The sequence below is a fragment of the Sturnus vulgaris genome, chromosome 3 (genome assembly GCF_052056855.1).
Source record: "Sturnus vulgaris isolate bStuVul1 chromosome 3, bStuVul1.hap1, whole genome shotgun sequence".
In the NCBI taxonomy this organism is placed as follows: Eukaryota; Metazoa; Chordata; class Aves; order Passeriformes; family Sturnidae; genus Sturnus; species Sturnus vulgaris.
The window spans coordinates 40,130,796-40,157,225 of NC_142245.1; the positions used below are offsets into that span (position 1 = coordinate 40,130,796).

The 26,430-nt window shown below is 40.7% G+C and overlaps 1 protein-coding gene across 1 annotated transcript in view; it reads left to right on the top strand.

The window, feature by feature from the left end:
- The window catches only part of LOC148224294 (uncharacterized), a 95,879-nt gene extending 84,440 nt beyond the window's left edge, over positions 1-11,439 (top strand). Inside the window, exons 4-5 of the mRNA XM_088162767.1 lie at positions 2,820-2,881; positions 9,845-11,439. Of these exons, the coding sequence (XP_088018893.1) occupies positions 2,820-2,881; positions 9,845-9,931 (149 nt within the window). The 3' untranslated portion in view covers positions 9,932-11,439. The remainder of the gene's footprint in view (positions 1-2,819; positions 2,882-9,844) is intronic.
- Positions 11,440-26,430: the final 14,991 nt, after the last annotated feature.

The window sequence follows — 26,430 nt, forward strand, 5'->3', positions numbered from 1 at the left end:
AATTTTGCCTGAAAATCCCAACACACAAGCTCCTTTTCAGTACAGTATCAATGAGAGGAGGGCAGAAAGCGTGCTTTGTGCAGGGGAGAGCATAGTGCCCAATGGTCTAAACTTCTGAACTCAGCTCACCTAGACATAGTTTTGCATGGTCCTCTGCAGCTCAGTGGGCTTGTCAGCCTCTTTAGATTCCATGCTTTACATAACAGTGTTGATTTGCTACCGTGATGTTTGGCAACTGGCAAATCTCCAGGGATTTAAACCCAGTAACATTTTATGTGGTACTTTTGCTACTTTCCATAGCCCCTTAAGAAGGCTTGAAGGCATATAATAGGCATAGATTATTTATTTAGTCAACCAAGAACTTCGGAGTTCTCTCTTCTTCCTCTGGGCTTTCACAACTAAGAAGCCCAGGTTATGCCATCATGTGCACTGGAGTCTCAGTTCACCTGTTTCTGAGTTCAACTCTCCCTTCTTTTACAAATAATTTCTCAAATCCAGACACAGTATAGAAATAGCCACATCCTTTACTTAAAAATAAAAAAGCAAGCTGTCTAGGTTGTGAAAAGTAACTGAGTTAAAGCAGCTGATGGCATGAGAAAAGCCTCTTAGACCAGAGGAGATAGAGAAGGGGCAAATGAACAAACGTGGGCAAATGCACAATGAAGGTTAGGGAGTGGCCCATGCCATTTCCCCTGCCACCTACCATCTACAAAGTGTATGTCATGTTCCCAGGAACCTGGCAGGAGGGAAATCAAAGCAAAGAGAAAGATGCACTTCTGAGCTATCTTTCTGTCTTAGTCTCTTCTCTGAACATACTCTGAGCATATTGTTGACCTGCTTAGGATGGCTGAGGGTGGTAGCAGCACAAGTTGTCATGAATTGCTCAGTTCACAATCCTGCGGCTTGCTGTCCCCTCAGGCACGCTTCAGACACAGGCTGGCACCATCCCAGCCAAGCTGAAAGCAGAGTTTAATTTCTAACATAATGATTTATTCATTGTAGTGTTGGACAGTGGTACAGACTGACAAGCCTGAAGTTCGCACCTTGTGGTGTTTTTGAAGGCAGGTTTACGGTTCTGTGCTCCTTCAGCTTGGCAGCCTTGTTCACTGGCTTACATGCTCAGCCAGGCTAGCTGATGATTGCATCAGATTGGTGCTTTGCCTTTGATTCCTAAATCACAGTGCCTGCTACTATGACAAATCTGATACGGTGTCTCCTCACTGACCAAACATGATGCTGTCCTCACAGTTTCTTCTGTGTGAGATCCTGATACAGGAATGCATTCAAATTTGAAAATTAAGGGCTAGTAGGACTGTGGTTAGCCGGTGATGATTCCCTCCAGAAAATTGAAAGACTGGTCATGACAAGGGTATGTAAGTGGTTTTAGCTGCGATGCTAAAAAAATTATACTGAGACAAATAACATTTGTTTGAGGTGCCAGTGGCTTCTATCCCAACTAGGGAATACTGTGTTATATCTAGGGAGTGAAGGAAAGTACAGTCAAGGTCATTCATTCCATCAGATTTTGTATACTGGCTGTATAAAGTAGACTTAATAGGACCGTGAAGCACTGTATAACTGCTACCATTTCATCACAGTTCAACATCTTAAAATTGGAAATTAAGACCTGTCTCTGCATTATCCCTGGGGTCAGCACTGACATATTTTTTCTCTTTTAATTAGTCACAGCCAACTCCAGGCTGGGTCAGGGGAGGCTGGAAGGGAGAATCTCAGAATGAGCATTTAAATCCTGCCTTACTGCAAGGGGATAAACAGAAGGGTTTCTTTGACTCTCTGACCTCCAACACTATGTGGACTCTCCTAAGCATTAATTCCTACTGCAGCATTTGCTACAAAGGGATACACACACTATAAACTCTCAAAGAGAGAATGGCAGTCTAGGAGTGACAGCAGAGCATCTATGTAATTTTAGTTTTGGTTTAAGTAAAGGTAGGCCAAGCACGGTGTGGATACACTGCCCCTTCCCATTCCCACTATTTTCATGGGAGGTTCCCCTCACCCAGTCAGGCACAGTTCCACTCACAGATTTGTGCAGGTGCAGAGTCCTGAGGCTCCTGTCAGTCAGTGGCAGACAGACGTGTCACACAGCTCTCCCACCTCACCATACCTGCAGTGAGCAACCACAGCATCCACAGCCATGAAGGGGAGCAGCCTCTTCAGCTGGCACAGCAGGTGCTGAAAAGGCCATTTGACTTACATTATTGCATTCATTATAAGGACATCCCCAATAATTATGTCATCCCCAACAATGATGTCATATGCAGACGATTCACCCTGGTGGAGGACATAAAAGACACTGAAATCCTCTATGAATTTCTGTTAGGTGTGGCAAGGAGGGGACCAAGTGGAAATTTCCCTCTGTGCTTTCCTCTGCACAGAGATAACTTTAGAAAAAAGTAAAAATTAAGCACTACAGTGATTTGCAAACGTAATTAGAACATGGCTTTGGTTTATGTCCTCAAAAAATAACTAGAGTAGGAATTTTTCACCAGTTGGAGGAAGATGATAATGAACTATTGCAGTTATCTGAAAAGAACTGACAAATATTTTTTTCAGTTTTTTTAATTGACAGTGTTTCTGTCCATTTTATGTTTGCTTCTTATAAATATTCTGGCAGAAAAAAATTACTGTCAAGAAGGTACTTCAGAACAGTCAATATTTAAAGTTTTTACTGGTAGCAGATTTCTTTCACAGACACATAATTATTCAGTAGAGGGACAGAAATACCATGTGAATAACATATTAAATCCAAATTGGTTTGATTGATTTCTCTCTCTCTTTTTTTTTTTTTTCCCTAGATTTGAAAACCTACGGAAAGATGCTCACAAACAGCCAGCAGTTTTTGGAAATTATCCTCAGAGTAAGTTAAAATGAAAAACAAGGAAAGAATATTCAAGCAAATTTGTGGATAGGAAAGAAATGGACTACATGTCTAAGTTAACTATTTAAATTTTTATTGCTGGAAATTTAATTACTAAATTCACTGGTATCTATAAATCTATCCATGTCCCACTTGCTATGTATTTTGAAATTATTCTTCCTAGTGTTTACCAGAGAAATTTTCACTTAAAAAGAAGTGTTATAAATGAATGCAAGGGAAAAAAATTAACCCCCATAACCATTTTAGTGACACTATTTTTTCAAAAATTTTAAACAGTGACTTCTAAGCTACACTTTTTCTATAGTTGTGTTACCATTAAACCACCTTATCACTGCTATTCCACACAGTGCACTGGACAGCCCACACTCTCTGTGGGTTTCCCCTGACTTTATGTGGCTTCCAGTGGTGTAGTCCTGTCATTATCTCTTATCTTGTAACTCAGTGCAGACCTCACAACAGCATTGCTTCCTTCAACAAACTATTGATCATGTTAGTCTCTTCTCCTTCCTCATTCCCTTCATCTTTCTAACCTTTTTACCAATTGACTTGTTCTTTCTTTCTTTCTACTGTATTAAAACAAGGCTGAGCCATTGGTTTCTCTTCCTTATTTTATGACTCTTCCTGTTGAGTCGGAAAGTCTTGACAATGTATGAAAAGCTGCTTCAGGTGAAGAGAGGCTTCTGTACATAATAGCACATCATGCCATTTGTGCCACAGAGGCTCTTTGGGGCCCTCTGCAATGTAGCTTCTGACAGATTATGCAAAACAAACAAGACGAACAACATACAGAATTCTAAAACACATGTGGCTTGCACTTAAATTAATCCACCTAAGTAAATTAATTGAAGCTTCCAATTTCAATAAATATATAGAAATTTGAAAAATCAAAAAAACGGTTTTATCTTCCCACACTCACATTTCATAAATGCAGGCACCTTCACACTTTATCATGTGTATCGCATGCTACTTTTCTGGCAAATAGCCTGGAATTTAAAATAATATGTGAGCTGCTAATTAATTTTAGGCTCTATCGATCCATTTAGGGAACTGGCTATTGAAACACTGCTCCTATCCATCCGGTCTGTACCTAAACTGATTAGCTGTGTACAGTGCAGGCAATGACAGCGCTGAACACTATGAATTTAAAGAAACAGCCTACTTCATAGCAAAAATTGTGGGAGTGAGCTAATAGAGCTTTGGGATGTGTAGCAGGAATTGATGTGATTTCTGGTCTGAATTTTTTACTGACTATTAGAAGCTCTTTGTGCTTTTCTGCAGGTTACCAAAAGGACAAAAACTTTAAACAAAAGTTCAAGTTCAATCTCTGTTTCCTCTGACTTCCACTCTTAAAACAAGAAAGCCAAACCTTTTTTTACAGTTTCACATTGTACTCCACACTTTGGTATGAATTTGCCTCTCCCCATATTCCTGTCATTGTCTCTGTGTGATTTGACCTGGGTGTGGAGGGGTTAGAGAAACGACTTGAAAAGAAAACCTTAGGTAAACCAGACAATATTGTACTGCCCCAGATAAATTCTGTACCCCTTCTCCACAGGGACACATGGAAGGTCAGAAAAGGAGAAGTTTTTCATAGAAAAGGATCATAGAATAATTTAGGTTAGAAAAGACCTTCAAGATCGTTGATCCAACCACAAACACTGTCAAGTCTGTCACTAAACCATGTCTCAAAGGACCACACCCACGTGTCTTTTAAATACCTCCAGGAACGGTGACTCAACCACTTCCCAGGGCAGCCTGTTTCACTGCTCGAGAACAATTTCAGTGAAGATTTTTTTCCTAATATCAAATCTAAATCTTCCCTAGTGCAACTTGAGGCTGTTTCTTCTCATTCTTTCATCACTTAGCAGAAGAGATTGGCCCCCACCTGACTTCAGCCTCCTTTCAGGCAGTAGCATGGTGTGGTAAGACTTCCCTAAACCTTCTTTTCTTCGGGCTAAACAACCCTAGATTCCTCAGCCACACCTCATAAAAACTGTGCTCCAGATGCTTCTCCAGCTATGCTGCCCTCCTCAAGACTCACTCCAGCACCTCAATGCCTTTCTTGTAGTAAGGGATCCACAACTGAACACAGGATTCAGTGAACCAGTGCTGAGTACAGGGGGATGATCACTGCCCTGGTCCTGCTGTCCACACTATTCTTGATACAGGCCAGGATGCCATTGGCCTTCTTGGCCACATGAACACCCTCTGGCTTACAATCAGTGGCTGTTAATCAGCTCCTCCAGGTCCTTTTCTGCCAGGCAGCTTTCCAGCCACTCTTCCCCAAGCCTGTATTGCTGCACAGGGCTGTTGTGACCCAAGTGCCTCATTTTGTTCAACCTCATACAATTGGCTTTGTCACATTGATCCAGCCTGTCCAGATCCCTCTGCAGAGCCTTCCTGCCCTCCAGCAGATCAACACACTTAGTGTCATCTGCAAACTGACTGAAGGTGCACCTGATCCCCTCACCCAAATCATGGATAAAAACATTAAACAGTTATGGCTCCAGAACAGAACTGGGAACACCACCAGTGACCAGCTGGATTTAACCCCGTTTACCATAATTTTCTAGGCCAGGCCACCCAGACAGGTTTTTACTCAGAATATACTCATCTAAACTATGAGCGGCCAGTTTTTCTGGGGAAACAGTGGCAAAAGCTTTGCTAAAGCCCAGGTAAAAAAATCCTTCCCTCATCCAAATGGGTTACCTTCTCACAAGAGATCAAGTTCGCCAAACAGGATCTGGCTTTTTTTCTTCCTCTCCAAAGTGTTGCCTTATGTCTTTTTGACCACAAAATTAATTATTTTAGAGCCTGACCTCCTACCATATTGCAGGTAGGAATCAGAGCTCAAATACTTCCTAATTGTCCTCAATTTATCTCTAGTTCTCTTGTTGGAAAACTTTTATTTCCATAGATAATGTTATGGTTGACTTACTCCTGCCGCTAGTCCAAGGCTTCCACAATCTCCCGTGCCACTGAAGTCAATAGGAGCTTTGCTATCAAATGAGCTGCAAGCCCGAGGCAATCCATAATTAGTTAACTCCAATTGCTACATGGAACTTGCTCTGTAGCGGCCACTGAATTATTATTCTCTGCTAATCTGTATCTGACTAAAGACTCGGATAGAGTATTCCTGAATACTCCCTGATCCCAGGGAGGTTAATCAAATCACAGCTGCTGCCCTTTTATGTCAGAAATAGGGGATAACATAAACGCCACAAAATTTAAGTTAAATAACAGGTCCAAAAGAAACAAAACTATGTCTGTGTGTCTGGTGTGGCCAGCACAGAGTCTGTATTACCAAGGCTATCCACACATTTAGCATGAGGAGCAGCAGCAGCTCAGAACTCCTCCACCACCCCCCGCTGCCGCAGCACTGTCTGATCACCTCCTGCCTCTATTGCCTCTGACTGACTAACAGCCAGCTGCCTCAGCCCTGTGCTCAGAAACACTGGCCAAAAATTCATTTAAACCAAATGGGCCCTCATTACTCTTAGAGTCCTCTCGCTGCAGCACAGCATGACGCTGGGAGTAGGTATTATTTTGTTTTAATCAGTGTTGCTGATATTTGAGAGAGAAGGAGAGAGAGCGTGAGAGGATTTCACTGCAGCCTTTAATGTGGCTCTAGTGAGATGCTGTTATATATTGGGCTGTGTCTCAGTATAGGGGCTTGTTTGACAGGCCCTGTCATCATCTACCTCCAAGATTATCATTCATGCTGCTGGAAAGACAACTTTATTGGACTAAATATTGGCATGCGTCTGTGTGGCCCACACAGGTAAAGACTCTCCCTGGGCCGTGTGTCTGAGTCACTGTGCGTGGGTGTAACAACTGCACTAGTTATTATTAATCTCTCTGAAACCTCTTTACAGTGATTAAGGGAGTACTGTATGAAAGCAATCTGCTTTGTGGGCTCTCGCCAAGGAAGACCCACTAAGCAGATTTTGTTGGATCCTTCAGCCAAACTGCTCTTTTCTTGGCAACTGAAATGTGCATCAACATAGATGTAATGTCAATTTCCAGCATTTTTGTAATGTACTTTATTCAGATTATTTGGATGCTACACAAACCACTAATTCAAATCACAGTATTTAACATTGCCAGTCACTTTTCTGATGTGCCAATGTATGTAAATAAACCTGAGCAGGAGACAAAAGGTCACCTTTAAAAGAAATCTAGAAAGGGAAAATAGTGTGTTCTTTTTGCCTCCAACCCCCTTTTTGTGAATAAGAGACTTGAGTGAGGGATTTCAATATGAGATGAATGGCAGGTATATGTCAGCAGGTGATGGACTCCCTGCAAACCATGGCCAGAACAGCTCAGCAAATTGCCAGGGATCTGTTCAGCTTTTCTCCAAACAGGGCAGTTGGGGATGAGAAGAGCCAAGCTCTCACTGAGAAAGCCATGAAACTGAGATCATGTGACAATGGCCTGTAGCTACATGGAAGTTCTGGTAACCCTGGTTTTGGATGAAAATAATGATTACACAGAAAGCTTTAACCTATATTACTAAACAGGGCTGATAGCTAGTTTGCCTGAGTCAGAAGACTCTAGTAGATTTCACCTGACACATTTTCTTTGAGCTGTGGTATCTTCTGTTTACTCCTGCAAAGAGTAATATAAATATAAATATAAATATAAATATAAATATAAATATAAATATAAATATAAATATAAATATAAATATAAATATAAATATTACATAAATAAATATATCTTTTAGAAGAGCTCAACCTTTTTCTCTCTTCCTACATCCATTTCTAGCAATAGATCAGAGCCTAGGTTTGCTGTTCCACTGTGTGCCTCATGACATCTTGAGCTCACATACCAGAAAGTGACTGTCTCCAAAGCAACTAAGCAACTTTAAGAGGCTAAGCAAAGCAGAGTAAAATAACAGCAAACTCAAGTTTTTCCTATCTTTGTCTGTCCCAGGAGGGTGAGGCTGGAGAAAACCAAGATACTCTGAAGAAAGCAAGAAATAAGAATGAAAAAGAAGCCAGTGTCAAGAAGGGATGGGAAAAAAAAGAGAATATAACCTTAGGCAGAAAGTCAAATAGGTATTTGGAGTTCAGACTGCTACACTAGCCTGACTATACTCAACTTTGACCACCTACAGCAGGTTTTATGTCATCAGTTTTGGCCATTAAGTAATGAATGTTGAGGTGATGCACCATTTTCTTCCATATAACTACATTCACTACACATCATATGGTCATCATTTCAGCTTCTATTGCATCAAAGTACTTAACAGAAGTCAGTTCCTTTCTGACTTCATATATTCAGTGTACATGGGTTGTGTTTTGGGTATTTTTTTTGTATTTCCAGAGAGCAAGCCATCCAAAATACCCAGGTAGCCTCTTAAACACATTTCTTCCATCTAGAAGACAAACAAACCTACCCTTAAGAAAACAGGAAAGAACAGACACACAGAAAACTCTTTACTAGATTAATAGGCCCTATGCCATAGTATCAGAATCATGGAATCACAGAATGGTTTGGGTTGGAAGAGACCTTAACAATCATCCCTTTCCAACCCCCCTGTCATGGGCAGGGACACCTTTCACTAGACCAGATTGCTCAGAGCCACATCCAGCCTGACCTTAAACATTTCCTGGGACATTAACAACTTCTCTGGGAAACCCATCCAGTGCCTCACCACCCTTACACAACTTCTTCTAATCTAAACCTACTGTCTGGCAGTTTGAAGCCATTCTCCCTTGTCCTGTCATGCTCTTGTAAACAGTCACTCTCCAGTCTTGTGGGCTCCCTTCAGGTACTGGAAGACCACAGATAGGTCTCCCTGAAGTCTTCTCTTCTCTAGACTGAGCAGTAAAAATCCTTTTCCCCTTTCCTCACAGGAGAGATGCTCTATTCCTGTAATCTTCTCAGTGGCCCAAGGTTTTCTGGGCTGCAAGTGCACACTGCCAGGTCATGTCTCATACACCAGCACCCTCAAGCCCTTCTTGGCAGGCTCTTGATCTGTTCATCCCCAATCTGTATTGACAGTACAGGATGTCCTGATCCAGGTGCAGCACCATGCACTTGGTCCTTTTAAATCTCATGAGATTCCCTTGCAATCACTTCTTGAGCTCGCCCAGGTCCTTCAGGATGGCATCCCATCCTTCAGGTGTGTCAACCATACCACTCAATTTGGTGTCTGAGAGTGCACTTAGTGATGTCATATTCTTCTGCCTTCACATACATAACCATAAAATGACACTGACTAAATATATTTACATAGAGAGGGGTATTTGGCTGTATAAAACTGTGCATGCTTGAGTGACTTTCAAAAAGAGTTATGTAGACAGGTATCAGCCTGCCTCTACAGCAGCAGAGGAGCTATTCTTGGGCGAAACAGGGTGAAACAGCTTCTCCATTGTGGTTCTGATCTGTGCAATACCAAGTAAAACAATTTTGGGCAAGCCTCCTTTCTTCTTCCTGCAATGTCTAAAAACAGTAAGGTCTGTTACTGGAGATTTGAGCTGATGATATTTAAAGGAAAGACAATTTCTAAACTTCAAATACTGTTAAAGAAATAGGATGATGAGGACTTGGCTGAAGGAAAAAACCCAAATACAGTTATGTGCACTAATGAAATAATAGTATCCAACACCAGTCCTTGATGAGTTTGCCTGTTAATGGTGGAGGAGCAGGAGAAGTGTTAATGACCTCTTGACCTACCCAGTAAATCCACACTTGAAAGGGAGGGGATTAAAATGTCTTAAAAATCATGTGCTAGAAACTGAGAGAGCTTAACATTTTCCTTATGCTGATGTTAGATGACTTTCCCAACCCCTACATCAATTATACATAACTCCAGCAGGTTAAAACTGAAGTACACGAGTGCTGGTACATTAAGGTAAGAGTTCTTGTCAAAAACTTTAGGTCTCTTGACTTGGCATGGCTCCAATATCATACTGTCATATTGTCTTTGTCCAGGGGACATCTGAATTGTCTACACAGATTATCATGATCCTCTTCTCCATTTTCACCAACTTTCCATTTTGTGAGTGTGGGAGTACATGAACATGTGATCATCCCAGTGGAAATGGCCCCTCCAGCTTTACAGACCACTTGTACTGGGCTCAGTCAGTTTTTCTTCCTGAAAATGTGGTAAGAATTCATCCAAATTACCAGCTCTGCTTAGCAGCATGAAAACAAAATTTAAAAGAGGAAATACAAGCATAACTGTAACCTACTTGGTGAAAAAGTAGAAATATAAAACTCTACCAAAGAGTATAAAGAAAAAGAAGTTCAGTATGGTAAAAAGGAGAAGATATAATAATCAACATGCTAAAATTATGTGTGTTAACGATTATAAGGAAATATTTTATAAGATCCAACAAAAATAAAATAAAAGATAGATGTTCCATTTATCTAAACCCATAATCTCTCAAGACCAAATCCTTTTGCATTTTAATAGCAAATGTCTTTGTGACACCAGTAAAACCTTGTCTGATATTACAATAAATATGAAGAGGAAAAAGCATTACTCCAAAACATCAGCAATCTGCCTCTATTCCTGTAATAAAGTTATTACTTCTGTGACTAACACAAATGACTGAAGATTTTTACAGCCACTCTGTCTGCACAACATTCAGCTGCAATGAAATTGCCTTCTTACTCCAGAGAGACACAAAATTTAAGTTGTAGCCATCTGAGAGCTGCTTGCACAGTGCCACATTTGTACTGGGGAGAAAACAAAAGAACCAAACAAGGCTCACATTTTTTTGTCACATGCTTTCAATTGTTGTAAAATTATATCCTCTGAAGCTTGGAAATGTAATTTACTACTTTATGTTACTTAATACACACACGCATATATAAAATAATGATATTATAGTTATTATATATGTACAAATAAGTGATAAATTTGATTGCTGGAGGAACCCCTCCATTGCCATCCACTGAGTCTGAAACCAGCTGCTGCTTTCACACCAAATTGGAGGTAGATTGAAATCTCAGTTGCCCTAAACATATTTCCAAAGTATCATCAACTACTCCAAAGCCTTTTGGGGAATCCATAGCATGTGTTTGTCCCTTATGCTGTATACAATGGTATATAGCTTCTAGGCTGTTATGGCTCACTGGATGGTACTTCTGCCATCCGTAGTCACCTTGAATGGCATCTCACTGTATGAATATCCTCCCTGTTTTCCTGCAGGAAAAGCAACCACCTGTAGGCTCTGGAGCATGTTTGCATAAAACCAGCATGATTTCTTCCTGGTGGGGGACCTGAGCACTCAGCCACCATGGGTGCTCAGCAGCACACTTACAGGAGCACACTTTTTGTTCAAAGCCTGGCTGCAGAGCCTGAACCAGGAAAGGCTATGGGCTGAGGCTGTATGAGGCTGCACTGTGAAAAAGGACTGTGCATGCCAACAGCTTAGAAGACTAAACAAAAATTGGTTATATTTTATGCTCGAGCTTTCGAGTTTGCTTTAAAAGCTGCTTCATTCAATTAGTCTATTTTCTATTTTCAGTGGGGTCAAAATATTTTCAATAAAAAAGTTATCTTCCAAACAGAAAATTTATTTAATCCTTTGATATTCATTATCTACAAGGTGTTTACATTTTTGAATAAGGCACTATAATATATAACATATCAGAAGCAGTACACATCTCAGTAAGGCTTCAGGACAACAGGTGGATTAATTCTTCAAATCAATCTAGAGATCATTTTTATAATGCTAAACATTTTTCCAGTTTGAAAATTCATTATATTTTGCCATACGTGCAAGGGAGATGAAGGACTGAAAATGGCTTAATAGCCACATTTTTGACAAATAGCCTGTATCAACAACAGAAAAAAACCCCAAACTATACAATACCTTAAAGACTAGCACTCTTGTAAATTGTACGTTTAACAAAATGAAAAGTAATTGTGTCTCTTTGACAAGCATCCATTTCAATATTAGTAATTCTCAAAAAGTCATACAGGAGTGGTTTATCTGAAATTCCTTTGAGCAGCTTCTCTACTGTCTTCCCACATAAGAAGATTTGGCCCACTCTGCTATGCAAGCACAGAGCATTTGTGAGGAAATTGGTATTGCTGTCATTTCTTTGTGTGCTGACATTGCTGCCTAGTGATATTCTTCCCTTTACCCAAGGGCATATACATCTCACCTCCCCTAAAAAAATCGTATTACTACAGGATCTTTACACATAATTTAAATAAAACACACCCTCTATAACTGAGCAAAATTAGGCCCCATTTGGACATTTGGAAAGCACTCAAATGTCCAAAGGTTTGAGGAGTGGCTCCTGCAGATTGTATGAGGCTTGAAAGAGTGTCTTAGGGCTGCCTCTCTGAAAGAAGGATGGGAACAGCCTTGGAGCACTGGATTGTGCTCAGCCCAGAAGGCACCAGTGCCATTGCTTCCCCTGCTGCCTGGTGAGGAAGGAACAAGAGCACCCCACAGGTACAGCAAGACATGATAGAGATGATGTTTTAATGCCATGAGCACAGACAAAGCATGAAGAGCCTCTTTATGCCCCATACCCTGCTCTACACCAGTGCCCAGATTCAGCTCCCTTCCACCTCTTACTCTTGCAATGCACAGTAGCTGTGAGAAAAAGTGGAGGACCCTGCAGCACGTAAGCATCACTGCTGCTACTCTGCGTTGTTAAAGCAGTCAGGAGTTGTTCTTTCCAACCTGAGGGAGATACAACACTGTACTGGAAAATAATTCTTCTAGCTACAAAATTTTTAAAAACCCCATAGGGCTTCCAACGGTTTGTTTTGTTATTTTGGAAATTTTGGGTTGTTTTTCTCTGAATTTCTAGCTTTGTTCTCAGACCATTGCTATAATCCTATATAATAGAATCTGTTCAAGTCTCTTGCTGTGTTTCATTTGCAGCTGTACAGTGTACATAGCAATTAGCTGCTGATGTACTGTTATCTGATCTCCAGTCTTTAGCATGCTTTATTGTACTTTTCACTCTCCATATGCCATAGAAAGTCAGTTAAAGTCCTAATCCCCTTACACAAAAAGCAGCTTTGAATTGTGGGGCCTAACACATACTGAAATGCCTGATGAACTTTCTGTGCACTTGCCCTGGTGCGTTTGTGCACGTGTGCACATGTATGTGTGTGTGCCTGTGAGAGGTCAAGAGAGGGAAAGCACTCCTTCAAATCCACCTGAGCAATACAGGACAACATACTGTTACAGATTTTGGCAAATATACTCAAATATAATGAAGAAAAAAGATTGATTTGTATCTGCAGTTATGTTTTTCTGAAGGTGAGTTTTCATAACAAGTATGCATATTCTTCCACAGCAATGTAAGCAAATACCAGCAGAGCCCCAGCCGTGCCTTAAATATTGTGATACGTTTTTGTGCCTTGTAAACAACTATTTATTGCCATGTTTAGATCAACAAAGTGGTAACACAGAACTGTGACTGATTAAAAATTTCAAAAATTAGGAAAAGGTAATATTAGAATTTTAATAATGAAGAATACGGTCAACAGAATGACTTTCATGAACAAAGTTCTTGAGAAAAATATAATATTCAAACAGACACATGCTCAGTAATTTGGATGAACTCCTAATCTTGCTGAAGCAAGTAAAATTAATTTTCTAAAGTGACATGTGACAAAAAGAAATATTTCACTGCAGCTTCCTTGTATTTGGACAAGATTTTTTGTTTTTAAAAAGAGTTTCAGTAAACCTACTGCTTTTTGGCAAAATTAAAACCTTTCTCTTACAACACAAACTGAAAATAAATATAGTTTTGCTGGAATCCTGGATTTTTTTGGTGTGTGTGATAGAGATAAATATAAACAAAGTAAAGTACTTTCAATAAAGAGGAATTATAAAGACACTTTGCATCAAGCTCTCTTTCCATTGTCTCCCTTGACAATAATTTCACAGTACCTTTACTTTCTGCCAATGTATGGCTGTGACTTCTCTTGAGAAACTTCAGCATCCGTATAGGCTGAGGTTCGAGTGCTGCCTTTCCTGCAACAAACCATCTACTTCACGAGCTGCCCATGCTGCTAACAATTCACGACAAGGATGGGGCAGTGGAGGTGCCTCCCTGTGCTCCTCATGAGCAGAGATGCCAGTGCCAGAGGAGCTCCTCCCTGGCAGCCTTTGGAGGGCAGCTCATGGTGCTCACAGTTTGGTAAGCATCACCTCACTGCTCTCACCTCCCCATGTGGATGCGTTTAGGTTTCACAGCATCTCTGCAAAAGGAAAATGCCTGTGCCACCTCGGATTGTAAAGGGTAAACTTTAAGACAGGAGTGGCTGCAGTACAGTTGATTTGGCTAAAGGAAGCTATCCATAATGGAGATGCCTACTACAACTACTACTACTACTACTACTGGCCTCCCTGAGGTGGCCAGAAAGAAACTGTTCCCTCCGAGAGATATTTATCTCATCCTAAAACAGGAATGAACTAAGTCTGTGCTCTAGACATATTTCCTTCTCTTAATTTCTGGTTTCTGGAGGGACACAGACGTGACAGTCTCAGATATACAGTAGAGTAATCTGTGGGGAGGTGACCCTCACATAATTTCCATCCTATATGTGGAACTCATAGTTCATAGCAAATCTCCAAGTGAGATTTGCATCAAGGTCATCCAAGTACCAGACATAAGCTAAACAAAAATAAACATTCGTCTGGTACTACAGGGCACAAGTGTGAGCAGACCTCTGTATATTCAACGTGGCCTGTTAGGGAAAAGAAGGACAATGGGAAGAGGGGAAAGAGAAGGATGCTATTTTAGCAGTAGGATTTCCCTCAGAAGCTCTTGGAAGCCTTCGCAACAGGGAAATTGAGTCTTCTCTTTCAGCCTCGCATACAGCAGAATTCAATGTGTCCAACCTGGAAGCCAGGGCGAATTGAATTGACAAGAAAACTTCCTACAAAGGAGGAGAGACCTAAAACCCTCCTAGCTGTTATAACAGAAGCTTAGTTTCAAAAAGAGGGAGTGGAAGAAAATCAGGGAGCCAATATTTAAAGATCCTTGAGACTCTCTTCTGTCTCTACAGCCCTCAAAACAAAATGGTTGGAGACACTTTATGTCAGGGAGTTTGTGCTGAGCACAGCCAGGCCACTCATCACAGCACAACCAGGCAGTAAGGATGGTCCTGGGCTGGTCCATCCATGTCTAAAACCAGGAAAAAGTTGACACTGTTTTCAGAAGATGATCTATGTACCCAAGGTAATTTCTCACCTCTAAATCAGTTCTCTGGGATTCAGCTGAGCTGTTAGCAGAAGATTGCCATGCTGCTTCCTCCACCAGTGGTGTCTAATGCCAGCAGTGCTCAAGTGCCCTCAGGACCATAACTATTTCCATAAGCAATGAGTGGAGAGGGTGAGCTTTATGAGCTGGATATTTTATTATTTTGTGTCTGTAAGAAAGGTTGTTTGTCATACTCAGGTAAGGCAAACACAAGATGTTCTTTAGCTATATGTCACGTCATACAAACACAAGCCAGACGTGCAAAAACATGAGATCCAGCTTTGCCTTAGTTGCCACCCCCCCATCCCTTTACATTCTTATAATTTTTATGTGGATAAACACTTTTTTTTTCAGTCACTTAACCTTGCTTCCTACTATTTTTGATTCTCGCCTTCCCTGTTGCCAAAAGAATGTACACCTTTGCAGATGGATAAAATCAATTTTCAAATGCAGACAACTAAAGGAAAAGCCTGCATGGACCCATCTTTCCCCTTCCCAGCCAAAGAGAGCTGATAGAAAGTAGGAATCATCCCACATGTATGTGTGGCCATGTCAAACCTACCTGGATTTGAGGCACGGCACAGAGTTTGTGCTTTGTTCTGATATTCCCTGGGCAACAAGGCAAAAGACAGTCAGACCAGCTTGGTCCCCATCTCACAGACAAAATGACAAACCATGCTGTCTAGGAGATGTCAGCCTTGCCCTGTCTGGGTTCCCAGGAATGTTCATTGCTCTCATTTGGGAGCAAGAGAAGGGTTGAGGGGACACCAAGGGTCACCCACCTCTGAGCCTTATGTCCTTCCAGGCACTCTAATTCCTTCTGATTTTGAAAGCTTTTCCTACCATCATATCTGCCTGCCTTCCTGCCCTGTTTTCTCTGCTCCTTTTCTTTCTCCTCTCATGCACCCTTCCAGCACCTCCCTTCTCAGTAAAATGAAGCACAGGGAGGCAGAACAGTCTGGCATTGGCCTTTCAATATATTTAAATACCAGCAATTCACTGAGCTGGAAAATTGTAAATCTGCAATTTTATTGAAAAAGGTGGTCACCCTGTTCTTTGGAGCCATGTTCAGAGACAGCAGCATAATTAATGGACCTTTACACAACACAGAAGCAAAGAATGGCAAATGTATTAAGACTTGTAAGATGATATTTTTAATTTCTAAGAAACCAACTTTCCGTATCTAGTTTTGCTTATTGTTACATGAAAAGAAAGGCTGTTTTAACCATCCTGTGCAGGTGAAAACACTGTAATATATTATTTTTTCCTTTGAACTAACACAGATGAGGACAGCAACTGGTACTGAGGGATTACTAATGTCTTCTAACAGTGTGCATGTGGTGCCTACTCTGCACTGTGTCTAGACACTATCCTAGCATTTCATGTAACAGCATTTCAAACCAAAAACAGGGACAGTCCAGTGCTGTCAGCACAGCTCATTTCAGTTATAAAGGGCATGCTTACTTGATGTGCTGCTGGGAAAGTTAAGCAAGACACTCAAAGCCATAAAAAAAGCTTTCAATTGGGCAATATAAAAGGGGAAGCAGAAGCCACCAAAGTGGAAAATAAAGGTGAAAGATTTCAAAGGTAGGGCAGGAGTCTCTTACATAGAGGGGGAGTATAAATGAGATGAAGCTCGTCATCATCTTTTTTTCAAAATGTGGGTGGTCTGGGGTAGCTGTATTGAATCATGACAGTGCTGTGAAAGATGTGTGCAGAGACAGATTACATAACCCCAGTCTAGAGGATAAAAAGGCCACAGAGCTGTACATCTGGCCACAGAAATATGGAAAGTGTGATGAGAGATGAAGCACCATCTTCTTTGGGGAAGCCCTTTTGAATTAAGGACATAGTATGAACTTAGCGTGGAGCACCTCCTCCAGAATATAGTTAAAAGTGCATATCTCATTATTCTGACTAAGAGTACTTTCTCCAAGTTAGCAAAGCCACTTTCACAGGAACGTGTCTTCCAGAATAAGTCCTTAAGCAACTAAGCCCTGTGAGGAAATAAGCACTCTGCAGAGAGGATGTCCCCATATAGCAGCTCTAGAGCAAGGTCTTGGTTGCTGATGGCCATTTCCCTTTCCTAGATAATTAAGACTTCCTAACACCCAATTGAAATGGTTGGATAGGGCCTGACACTTCAGTGGTCTTGGAAAGAGTTCTGCCGAATAAAGATAACTGAAATGCCAGGTAACAAAACAGACTTCTTCCACCTTTTCTGTTCTCCTTATTCTGGCACTTCTGTCATTTGGACTCTGTAACACATCCATCATTCAGGACCTGAGTCATGTGCTTAGTCCCTCATTTACACAGCAAGCCCTGCAAACACTGAGCATAGCTGAAAGGGTGTCAGCTGGAGGTATCCGTCAAGAGAAACTACTAATTCAACCCCATGATATTTAAAAATATCTAGATATTTAAAAATAGAAGAGCATTTCAATTTGCTTCCCTACCTATATTGAGCTGCATGATTTATTAATATAGCCTGTGGACTAAAACAAGATCATCTCCTGTGAGCTTGAAGAACCAAATTATTATTGCCTGTTACGATCTTTACATAAACATTTGGGAAATGTATGTATTAATGTTATATTTTGTCAAGGATTCTCTCTCTTCAGTTAGCCCCACAGCCTCTTCAGGTTCTTATTTTTTGTGTTCTCATCAGTTGCATGTGATTATAGCAAATCAGGCTTGATGAACCACAGGCCCTTTCACACTTGTTTCCATATCTGGCTGCAGCACTCGGTGAAAGGAGCCACTCAGGCATTTGGCCTGTAATGAGCTGAGCTCCACTGAGTTAGAACCTCTTGCTTCAACAGCTATTTGGCCATTTGTTTTCTTGCTGCAGTACTTTGATTGTCTTCCTCCCTTTAACAGAATGATGAAAGCAGCCAGAGGGTTTATATACCACCTCTACCAAGTGTTACCCATATTCCAGCAGTCAGGTAGAAAGGAAGTCCTGAGGATTAAAAACACATATCCTGCTGGAAGAGAGACTAATGTACATGCAGTCAAAACTTCCCAAACCAGCTCTGGTGGCTTTTGGTGATCTTTCAGCTGAGGTTGTCCATGCAGTAACTGGCAGTCTCAGTGGTCTCTCTTACACCAAAGCTGGGATAATTATTTTTTACAAGTATATATCTTCAGTAATTATTACGGAATGTATTTTAGAAGCACATCAGCATAAAGGTGTTTGAGTAGTTTAAGCCATCTCAGTGAAAAATATCACTTACAGCAAACAAACCTAGTGCAATGGCAGAATAGGAAATAAGGCTAGAATTTTTTAAACAAGTGTGTGCAAAAAATATAGGCCTTTGAGCAATACAAACATACAACAGAAACAAGCAAGAAAAAAGCTAAGCCTTATCCTTGGTCTAGGGAATGCCGAGTTGTATAATTTCTGAGGAGAATTCAAGGGGACTTCCAGTAAATTAGGCCTTGTTTCCTTCCTCTCATGCCTATATCTTAAGCACACAAGCTGATCAAACTTTTACTGCTACTGAAGATACAGGACAACAACTGTCTTGCCTTTTGAACCCCCGGACAGCACAAAGAGAGTTCTACATTTGTCCTAATTGGAAGAAACTGAAAAGTTTTACATCCAAATGTTTTGCAACAGAGAGGTGAGCTTTCAGTTGCAGTGAATTATTCATAAAATAGTTCTGCTTCCCACAGAACATTTCAATTTTTCATTGAAAACCTGAGCAGGCAAACCAAGAAACTGCATGAAATACTTAAATTCTGAAGAGCCATCACAGCACTTGAGAGATCCCGTTCTGTTTCTTTGTTGGGGACTTTGCCTCTCCACCAAACTTCATTTCTCAAATACACTGGCCAGGCTGGCATCAGTGCTGATGCATACCTTCCCAACTACGTGAGGAAAGAATACTCTTAATTATGGAAGATGAAAAGAAGTCAAGGACTCATAACTGTGTGTTTATTTGTTGGGACTTGAAAACTTCTTCCACCTAACTCAGTCACTGGATAGGGAGGAAAAATGCGTGAAGAAAAGGCAATGTAGAAGAAAAATGGGCATGGATCCTTTCAGCCTACTCAACTGCAGCAGCTAGTTTGTGTAGGAAGTGAAGCAGAGCTACAAGACCCTCCAAAAATGAACAGGAGAGTCACTGAAGTATGGGAAACCAATGAGCAGAAAAAGAGGCCACTCGGTCTTGCTCAGTGACAACCATAGGATGTGTCAGACAGCTTTCATAGACATGCCAGCTCAGCACCCAGTCTAAAAGCAAGGTGCAAGTGAAAGTGAGTATGTAATGTGAAGGTGAGCTTGGACCCAAATAGGACCACAAAAAAGTACAAAGATTCAGAAGAAACCTCTTTGACATCCTCAAGCCAAAATTATGCATTGTCAAGAGAAGCAACTTAAAGTCAATTTCTGACTGTACTTTCTTTCTAGAACAAATTGCTTTTGATTCTCCCAACCAGAATCTCAACTGGTCTAACTTAGCTGATTTCTGTGAAATTCATGCCCATTTATATGTAGAGCCTCTTGCCCTTAGAGAAGTGTCATATTATCTAAGGTGAAAAATACATCCTTTGGCTATGCTTAAACTTCTGTTGAATCAGGAAATACCATGAGCTGGAAGCTTCAAAAGTGACAATGCTTCCTCTCAGCTATTAAAAAAACAGAGGTAAGTCAATTTCACTCCTGAGATAAAAAAATTCTGGCATTTAATTTTGAAATTAAAAAGGAATCATCTGAAGCAAGGTGAAGACTAGGGATGTTAATTTAGGGGAGCTCTTAAATGTATCTGTAAAGAGGATCAGAGATAAACATGCAAAAGGAGTTTGATGTATTTCTCGGAGGGAGAAGTTATGAATGATTAGATATGTTTGAAACTTGGTGTGATGACTTTCAGAACCAAAAGATCAAGAGACTCTTGATCAAGGGGATCTAGGAGAGGTAGAAAGAAAAGCATGGGTGAAAGAACATAAGCCCATAGAAAATATCTTCCTCTCTGTATTTCAGGCCCTTTTCCTCTGTGGAGGGAAGAAAAGGTCAGAAATATATGAGCACCTTTGAAAGCTGGGTAGCACCCACTGAGAGCATCAGAAAAACTTTGATTTGGACTCTGTTTGAGGAACAAGTCCTGATCAATTCTCATCTGAGTGGTCCCCATGTACTTATCCTCTGTACAAGGGAAAATAATTGGTTAGCTGATCAGATAAAGAAATGCCAAACAGGATACCCGATGTCCTAGGGTGACGTTATGGTGCTTGTATCCCCAGTCGTGTGTTCTGCTTGTGCTTGGTATTATGTTCTGTGCTTTCAGGACTGACTCTGAAAGTGAAGGTTTGTTTTGTCTCGTTATCAGCTGGCTCGCCTCCCCCATGGTCTGTGTTTAGGAGAGGCTTGCTTGCTCTCTCTCCTACTTTTTTTGCTTTTGCCCTTGCTTTTGCTTAATAGTTAGTTCATCTAGGCAGTCCAATTTTTTCTCTGGACTGTTTGTTTTTTTTTTCTGTCCCTTTCCTGAATACCATCTGAACCTGTTCTGGACGGGGACCTGGGAAACACCAAGAAACACCGGGAGTCTGCATTCTGTCACCTGCAGCAGTCATCCCCAGCGCCAGAGACTGATAACTGGGAGACCACTCGCCAGAGAGACTGAACTTGTCATCCCTTCAGAACGGTGAAAGAGTTTTTGACATCTGATGTTGTTAATTTTTTTTTTTTTTTTTTTTTTTTTTTTTTTTTTTTTTTTTTTGTGCTGGGGAGTGTTTTGCTTGTTAAATAAACAGGTTTTTTTCCATTCCTCTCTGAGGAAATTCTTCCCGAACCCGGTGGTGGGAGGAGGAGTCATGGGGGTTTGCTTTCTGGGGGCTCCTTCCGGAGGTTTTCCCCCAAATTTGCCCTAAACCAGGACACCCGATTATAGCAGAAAGCTGATCCATGGAATGAATTAGCTCCTTGATTCTCTGAGTCACATAGAAAACTGGAAAAAGATAAAGAAAACTATTAGATGCTGACAAGGAATTTACTGGATTGTTTTGACTGCTCCAAGTGATCCCCAAGGCACAAAGTTCAGCAGTGTTTCTAGAGCTGCTCCAGAAAAGCCTGGCATATGGTCTCCCCCTAGATTAGTGGGCAAGTTTGTCTGCAGAAGACACAGATGACTTGGTCACTGATAGGAGCTCAGTGACCATACACAGAGTAGCAGACATCCACAACTAACCTGCCTTTAACCATTCCTTTTCCCTCAGTACTGGTCATGCAGAAACCAGCTGTAACAGCAAAGTGCCTAACGTAGCTGGAAGGGCATGCATCATCTCCATGTCCTCCTGAGGTCTTGTACAAGGCTGATGCTGTGCATAGGTGCTGCCTGCCTGGCTGACACCTGTTGGCTCTGTCTCTGGGCCAGGGTTCACTGGCTCAGCTTCTGCAGCTGCCCACAGCCACTGCTGTGCTCATCTTTGGTCAGCTGAGCACAAAACGCCAATTACTATTGAGGCAGGCAGCAGCATTTCTTTCTCCAAGACGTGAGTGCTGGCAACTGTTTAAAAATTCCATGTTCAATATTTCCCTGCGTGTATGTGTGCGTTCTGTTACTTGCAGTATCTGCTTAGAGGTATTAAAGCAAAATGTCTTTGTCAGTTTTGTCTTTTTGTATTTGACAACTGCCGATGTCATTGTACTTTTGTTTGTAAATGGAAGCCTGTTTGCTGCTGAGTCACAGAAGAAGGCAAGACATAATAAATGTAGCTCCTAATCAACCCAGAAAGTTGTGGGTCACTAGAATGACAATCTGAAAGGGAGTCTTTTTTTAACCAGCGATAGCAGAACAGAAGGATCCTGTTTCCTGTGCAGAATCCCCTGTCACTCACATGCTTTGACTAATGTGGGTTGCATTCCCAAAAAACACAAATGTGAGTATCAAGGGCCAGTAGCAGATACTGCCCTTTATATGGAAATCAGAATAGATGAAGCCCAGCTTCCCCATATAGGCCTACTAATGCAGCTGTCTGCTGGAAGAAATTATAAAATGCAAACCAGGAAGATGAAGCACAGAATGATGACTTTCATACCTATGTTCTGATTTCCAGTGTTTATCCCTCATCCTCTGCCTTCCTCAGTCTTTCAAATGGCTTGAACAAAGCAGGAATTATTTGAATCCTTGTCGGCATTTTTAAGTAAGTTGTGCTATTTCCAAGACCAACACATTTCAGATCCACTGGGAGACAGTAGCATCACAGCTACACATTGTGTAGCCACATGATGAGTCATTGCAACCTGATTCTCTGAGACTAAGAGGACATGTCCACACAGTGCAATGATAGAATTCTTAGAAAACTGGCAGGCTGTAGAGTCCACTGAGGCATATGCCACCCTTGCAACCACAGAGTCAGATGAAATGATAACTATAATGAGAACATTGAGCTAATGAATGAAAAAACTTGAGAGTAAGACCCTGCTACACTGTCATTGTGGAAATTACAGGGCTGTCCAGCTGGTATCTGGATGGGTGGAATGAGAGAACAAGATGTCTCTTCTTCAATATTAATTAAAGGCTTTTTTGGATCTCTAGAATGAGAGAACAATATGATTGGGTGATCTCAGCCTTTTTAGAGACACCATGTAAGCCTTCCAGTGTTCTTCACTAGCACGGTACAAAATACTATCCTCAACTCTAATGGCTTAAAAACAGCTACCACAAAGTCCTGCATGTTTTCATGAGAGAAGTGGTGTTGCTGAAGTTCTATGGGGATTCGCAAGAGAGATCATGGTGTGCTTCTGGAAAAGGCTGGTCTCAAAAACCCTAGGGGTGGATCAAAGCACAAGATGTGCTCAAAATGATCCCTGGAATGAAACTCCCACTGAGAGAAGTGTCTTCATGAGTGTTCTGACTTGCAAACATTCTCTGTTTCTCATGGCCAGGTTTATTTTGCTGTAAAGGATTCACTGAAGCAGACAGCAAGGTAATGCACTTCCCTCAGGTCACAAAGAGAAGAAAGTATCATTTCCAAAACTGTAGCTGGCCACTCACCATGGCAGAAATCTGTGGTGCTAATGTAGATGTTTTTGCACGCACAGCCAACAACATAGTGCCTTTGAGAGGCTTACAACACCTACTATTCTCAGCTTTCTCCTTTCCTCTCTTTTTGAAGTTGCCTCACATACAATACAGTGCTGCTACTTCCAAAGTCCATTCCCCTGAGGAAGACCAGAAAGTCATTCTGGTTTTCCCCATTTTATTTGCATCCACGGTAATTATTCAGGCAGTAATTGAAAGGACTTTGAATATTTATTATTTTACATCAAAGGTGTAGCACTGTTTTTTCTTTCTGTATGACCCGTAAGGAAACAAAACCCCCCCCCAGATAATTCCATTCAAGTTCAGGTTATTTAGTTCCATAGATTCCATCTGGGTATTTTTTTCTAAAGTGGTGATAGACTGGGTTTTGTTGTTGTTCATGGCTAATTTAGCTCTCTGCATGTGTTTCAAGCATTTTGCTAAGAAGCCACATTGTTTGTAATGACATTGATGGTGAAGTTTCTTCACCAACAGCCTCTCTCTGAGGTCCTACACTGTCTGAGGAGAATGGTCCCAGACTCACAATTTCTTTGCAGGCCAAAAAGTACACTATAGTTCATTATTTCAGAGAAGAATTCCAGAAGGATTGAAATGTGCAAGTTTGCTCAATGTGAGAAGCAAAGGGAGTCTGATCCCCTGCCAAGCAAGAAAGTTAAAGCTATGAGAACATCAGCCTGCTAAGCCACTTGATTGCAGACTAAGCAGGGATAAACCCATTTTATTCACTGCAAACATGATAGCTTCAAATAAATATTCAAAATATATGTCTGAAACAATTTCTTCTACTCACAGTCTAAAAAGGTGTCATTGCTTAAGTGCCAGAGGAACATATTACATTAAATACATACCTTTTTCATAGCTATGACATTAATGGAAAAATAAGCACAGTATTGACAGCTGATTTATCTATTTATTTAAGAAAAATCCATGCATTGATTTGAAAATCATTAGCACCTACTGGCCTCATGGCTTTCCAACTGTTTATAATTCTTAAAAATATCCATACATCCTTTAAAAAAATAAATGGGAGTATGGTTTTGTTGTTTGGTATGAGCTAAGATTTTCCTTTGTTACAGGTTATGGCAGCAAATGGAAATAAATGCCATTCTGAACTCAAAAAGGAGATAAAATTCCAGCAATTGAAAGTTCTTCTGGTGTCTGGTGCATCAGGGACCTCAGTCTACCTTGTCTGGGCCTTGATATTTTGGCTATAGTTATATGGTTAAAATTCTTTTAGCTTTCATGGCATAGAATGAGAGTTTAGTGGAAATGCCTACCACTGTCTGTCTACACCTTTCACAGTGCCTGGTGTTGGATTATTTTATGTATTTATTTCCCTCCAACCCAACTACACATGAAAAACAGAGGACTTTGGCTGTTCCAGCATGTCTATTGTTTTAGAGCACAGTTCTTTCCTTATGAGCATCAGCCTGGGTCATAAATGGGGCTCACTTCGTGTTAGTGCAAATATGGAAAAAGTAAGGTAGTTTTAACCTTGGTATTTGGTTTTACTCCTTTGAGAGGACAGATCTTTCTGGTTTAAGCTGTCTTCCAAATAGCTGGGATTCATTAACCTGTGGAGTTGTCTTTTGTGCTGGTGCCTCACCAGCCTCTAGAGCATAAGGGATTAGATTTGACTAGACATTTAACGTTTTTAACAACTGAGACTAGTGGAGCTGTATCCCACTGTGGGTAACATCCTTTGCCGGTTTTATTAGTAAGGGCTGGTTCCAACTCACTTGCTCACCCTGCTGTCTGTTCTGTACACTTGCCACAACCAGTTAATTCTGTATGAGGCACATTCTTTCTGCAGTTCCATACTGTATTTTCATGGGTTTTGCTGCCTGCACCAACTGAAAACTCTTAAAACCATAAAGTGCTTCAAAACAAGCAGGTGTCAAAAAGAAATCTCTCTTCTAAGTATCCCATTTGCTGCTGGCAACTATTACTTGCAGTTACAAAGCAGATAATTTAAACTTTGTCTAGATGTCTCCCACATTTCTAAACTACCTCTTTCCTGGCACAGCTGTAACTTTAGCTGTCCTGTTCTTCTGCTCAGGGTATTTTTTTTCCCACATTACTCCTGTTAACGTATCTTGTCGAGTAATTACTCAGGGCCAAGGCATCTGGCAGAGGTGTGCTGCTGTCAGTGCCCATGTCCCAGCTGATTGGCACTTCATTACAGAGGTTGCACAGGGCCAAACTGGTCTGTCTGCATTTTGGTTCTTGCTTATCTGGATTGAGAAATGTTGTGTAAGACATTGCAAGCCTCCCCTCGAGGCTCCCTCCCAGTTGTTGGCTTGGGGTTTTTTGTTGTTGCTTTGTTTTTTTTCTTTTTTACTTTGGCTGGTTTTTTAGGTTTTTTAAAGAGCCGATAAGAGGATGGCAAGTACTCAGAACTTGTCATGGTGTTCAGAGAGGAATCAGACTTCAACCCAAGAATGGGGTATTCAGGTGAAAAGTTATATGTCCTATGGTGTAGAAAACATCATTGGTGGAACTGATATCAAGAGCCTTGTGACTCTATAATACAAAACTTTTAATTTTCTGATGCATGTTATGTAATGCAAATCCAAAAGGATTCTGTTGATGCTTTCTCAGAGGGGTCATTATTAGATGCTGATTTTAAATACAGTTGTGTTTTGACAACTTAGAGCTAAATCTTATGCTTACAGAAATGATGGGTTTACACAGAGTAAATTATTTTGATGTACAGCAAACCTTAGTTGTTATTCTAATCAAGTTGCATACATTTGATGAATAACTCCAGTCCCCCATTTACACCACAGCATATAAAATTGTCCTCGTGTGTGCATATTTATGCTTATAGATACATATGTACCCTAACTGTGCATACAGGCATATTTATATGCACATCAAAGCTTTATTTTATACACACAAGTATATATGAAAATAAATATTCACATAAGCAGATGTATATAAATCTGTGACCTCTACTGATCTATGATAAAGAATTTCAAATTGGGTAGAGGATAAATGCAATTTTCTTTACAATTTTCTTTTTTTTTTTTTGTTCTTTTGTCTGGAATGGGTTATACACACTGTGAATGGAGCTAAAGTATAATTTGCAGCACAGAAAGGAAATGATTTTGATGTTTATGAATCACTACTGTCAAATTCGTACAAGTAAAATACAATAGACAGGGTATATATACACAGCAGCCCCCTTCATGTTTAAAACATTCGAGAGAACTTAACAAGTGATAACCTAAGATAAAGCTGCTGTTGGGTCAAAGAATGAATTAAACAAGTGTTGCC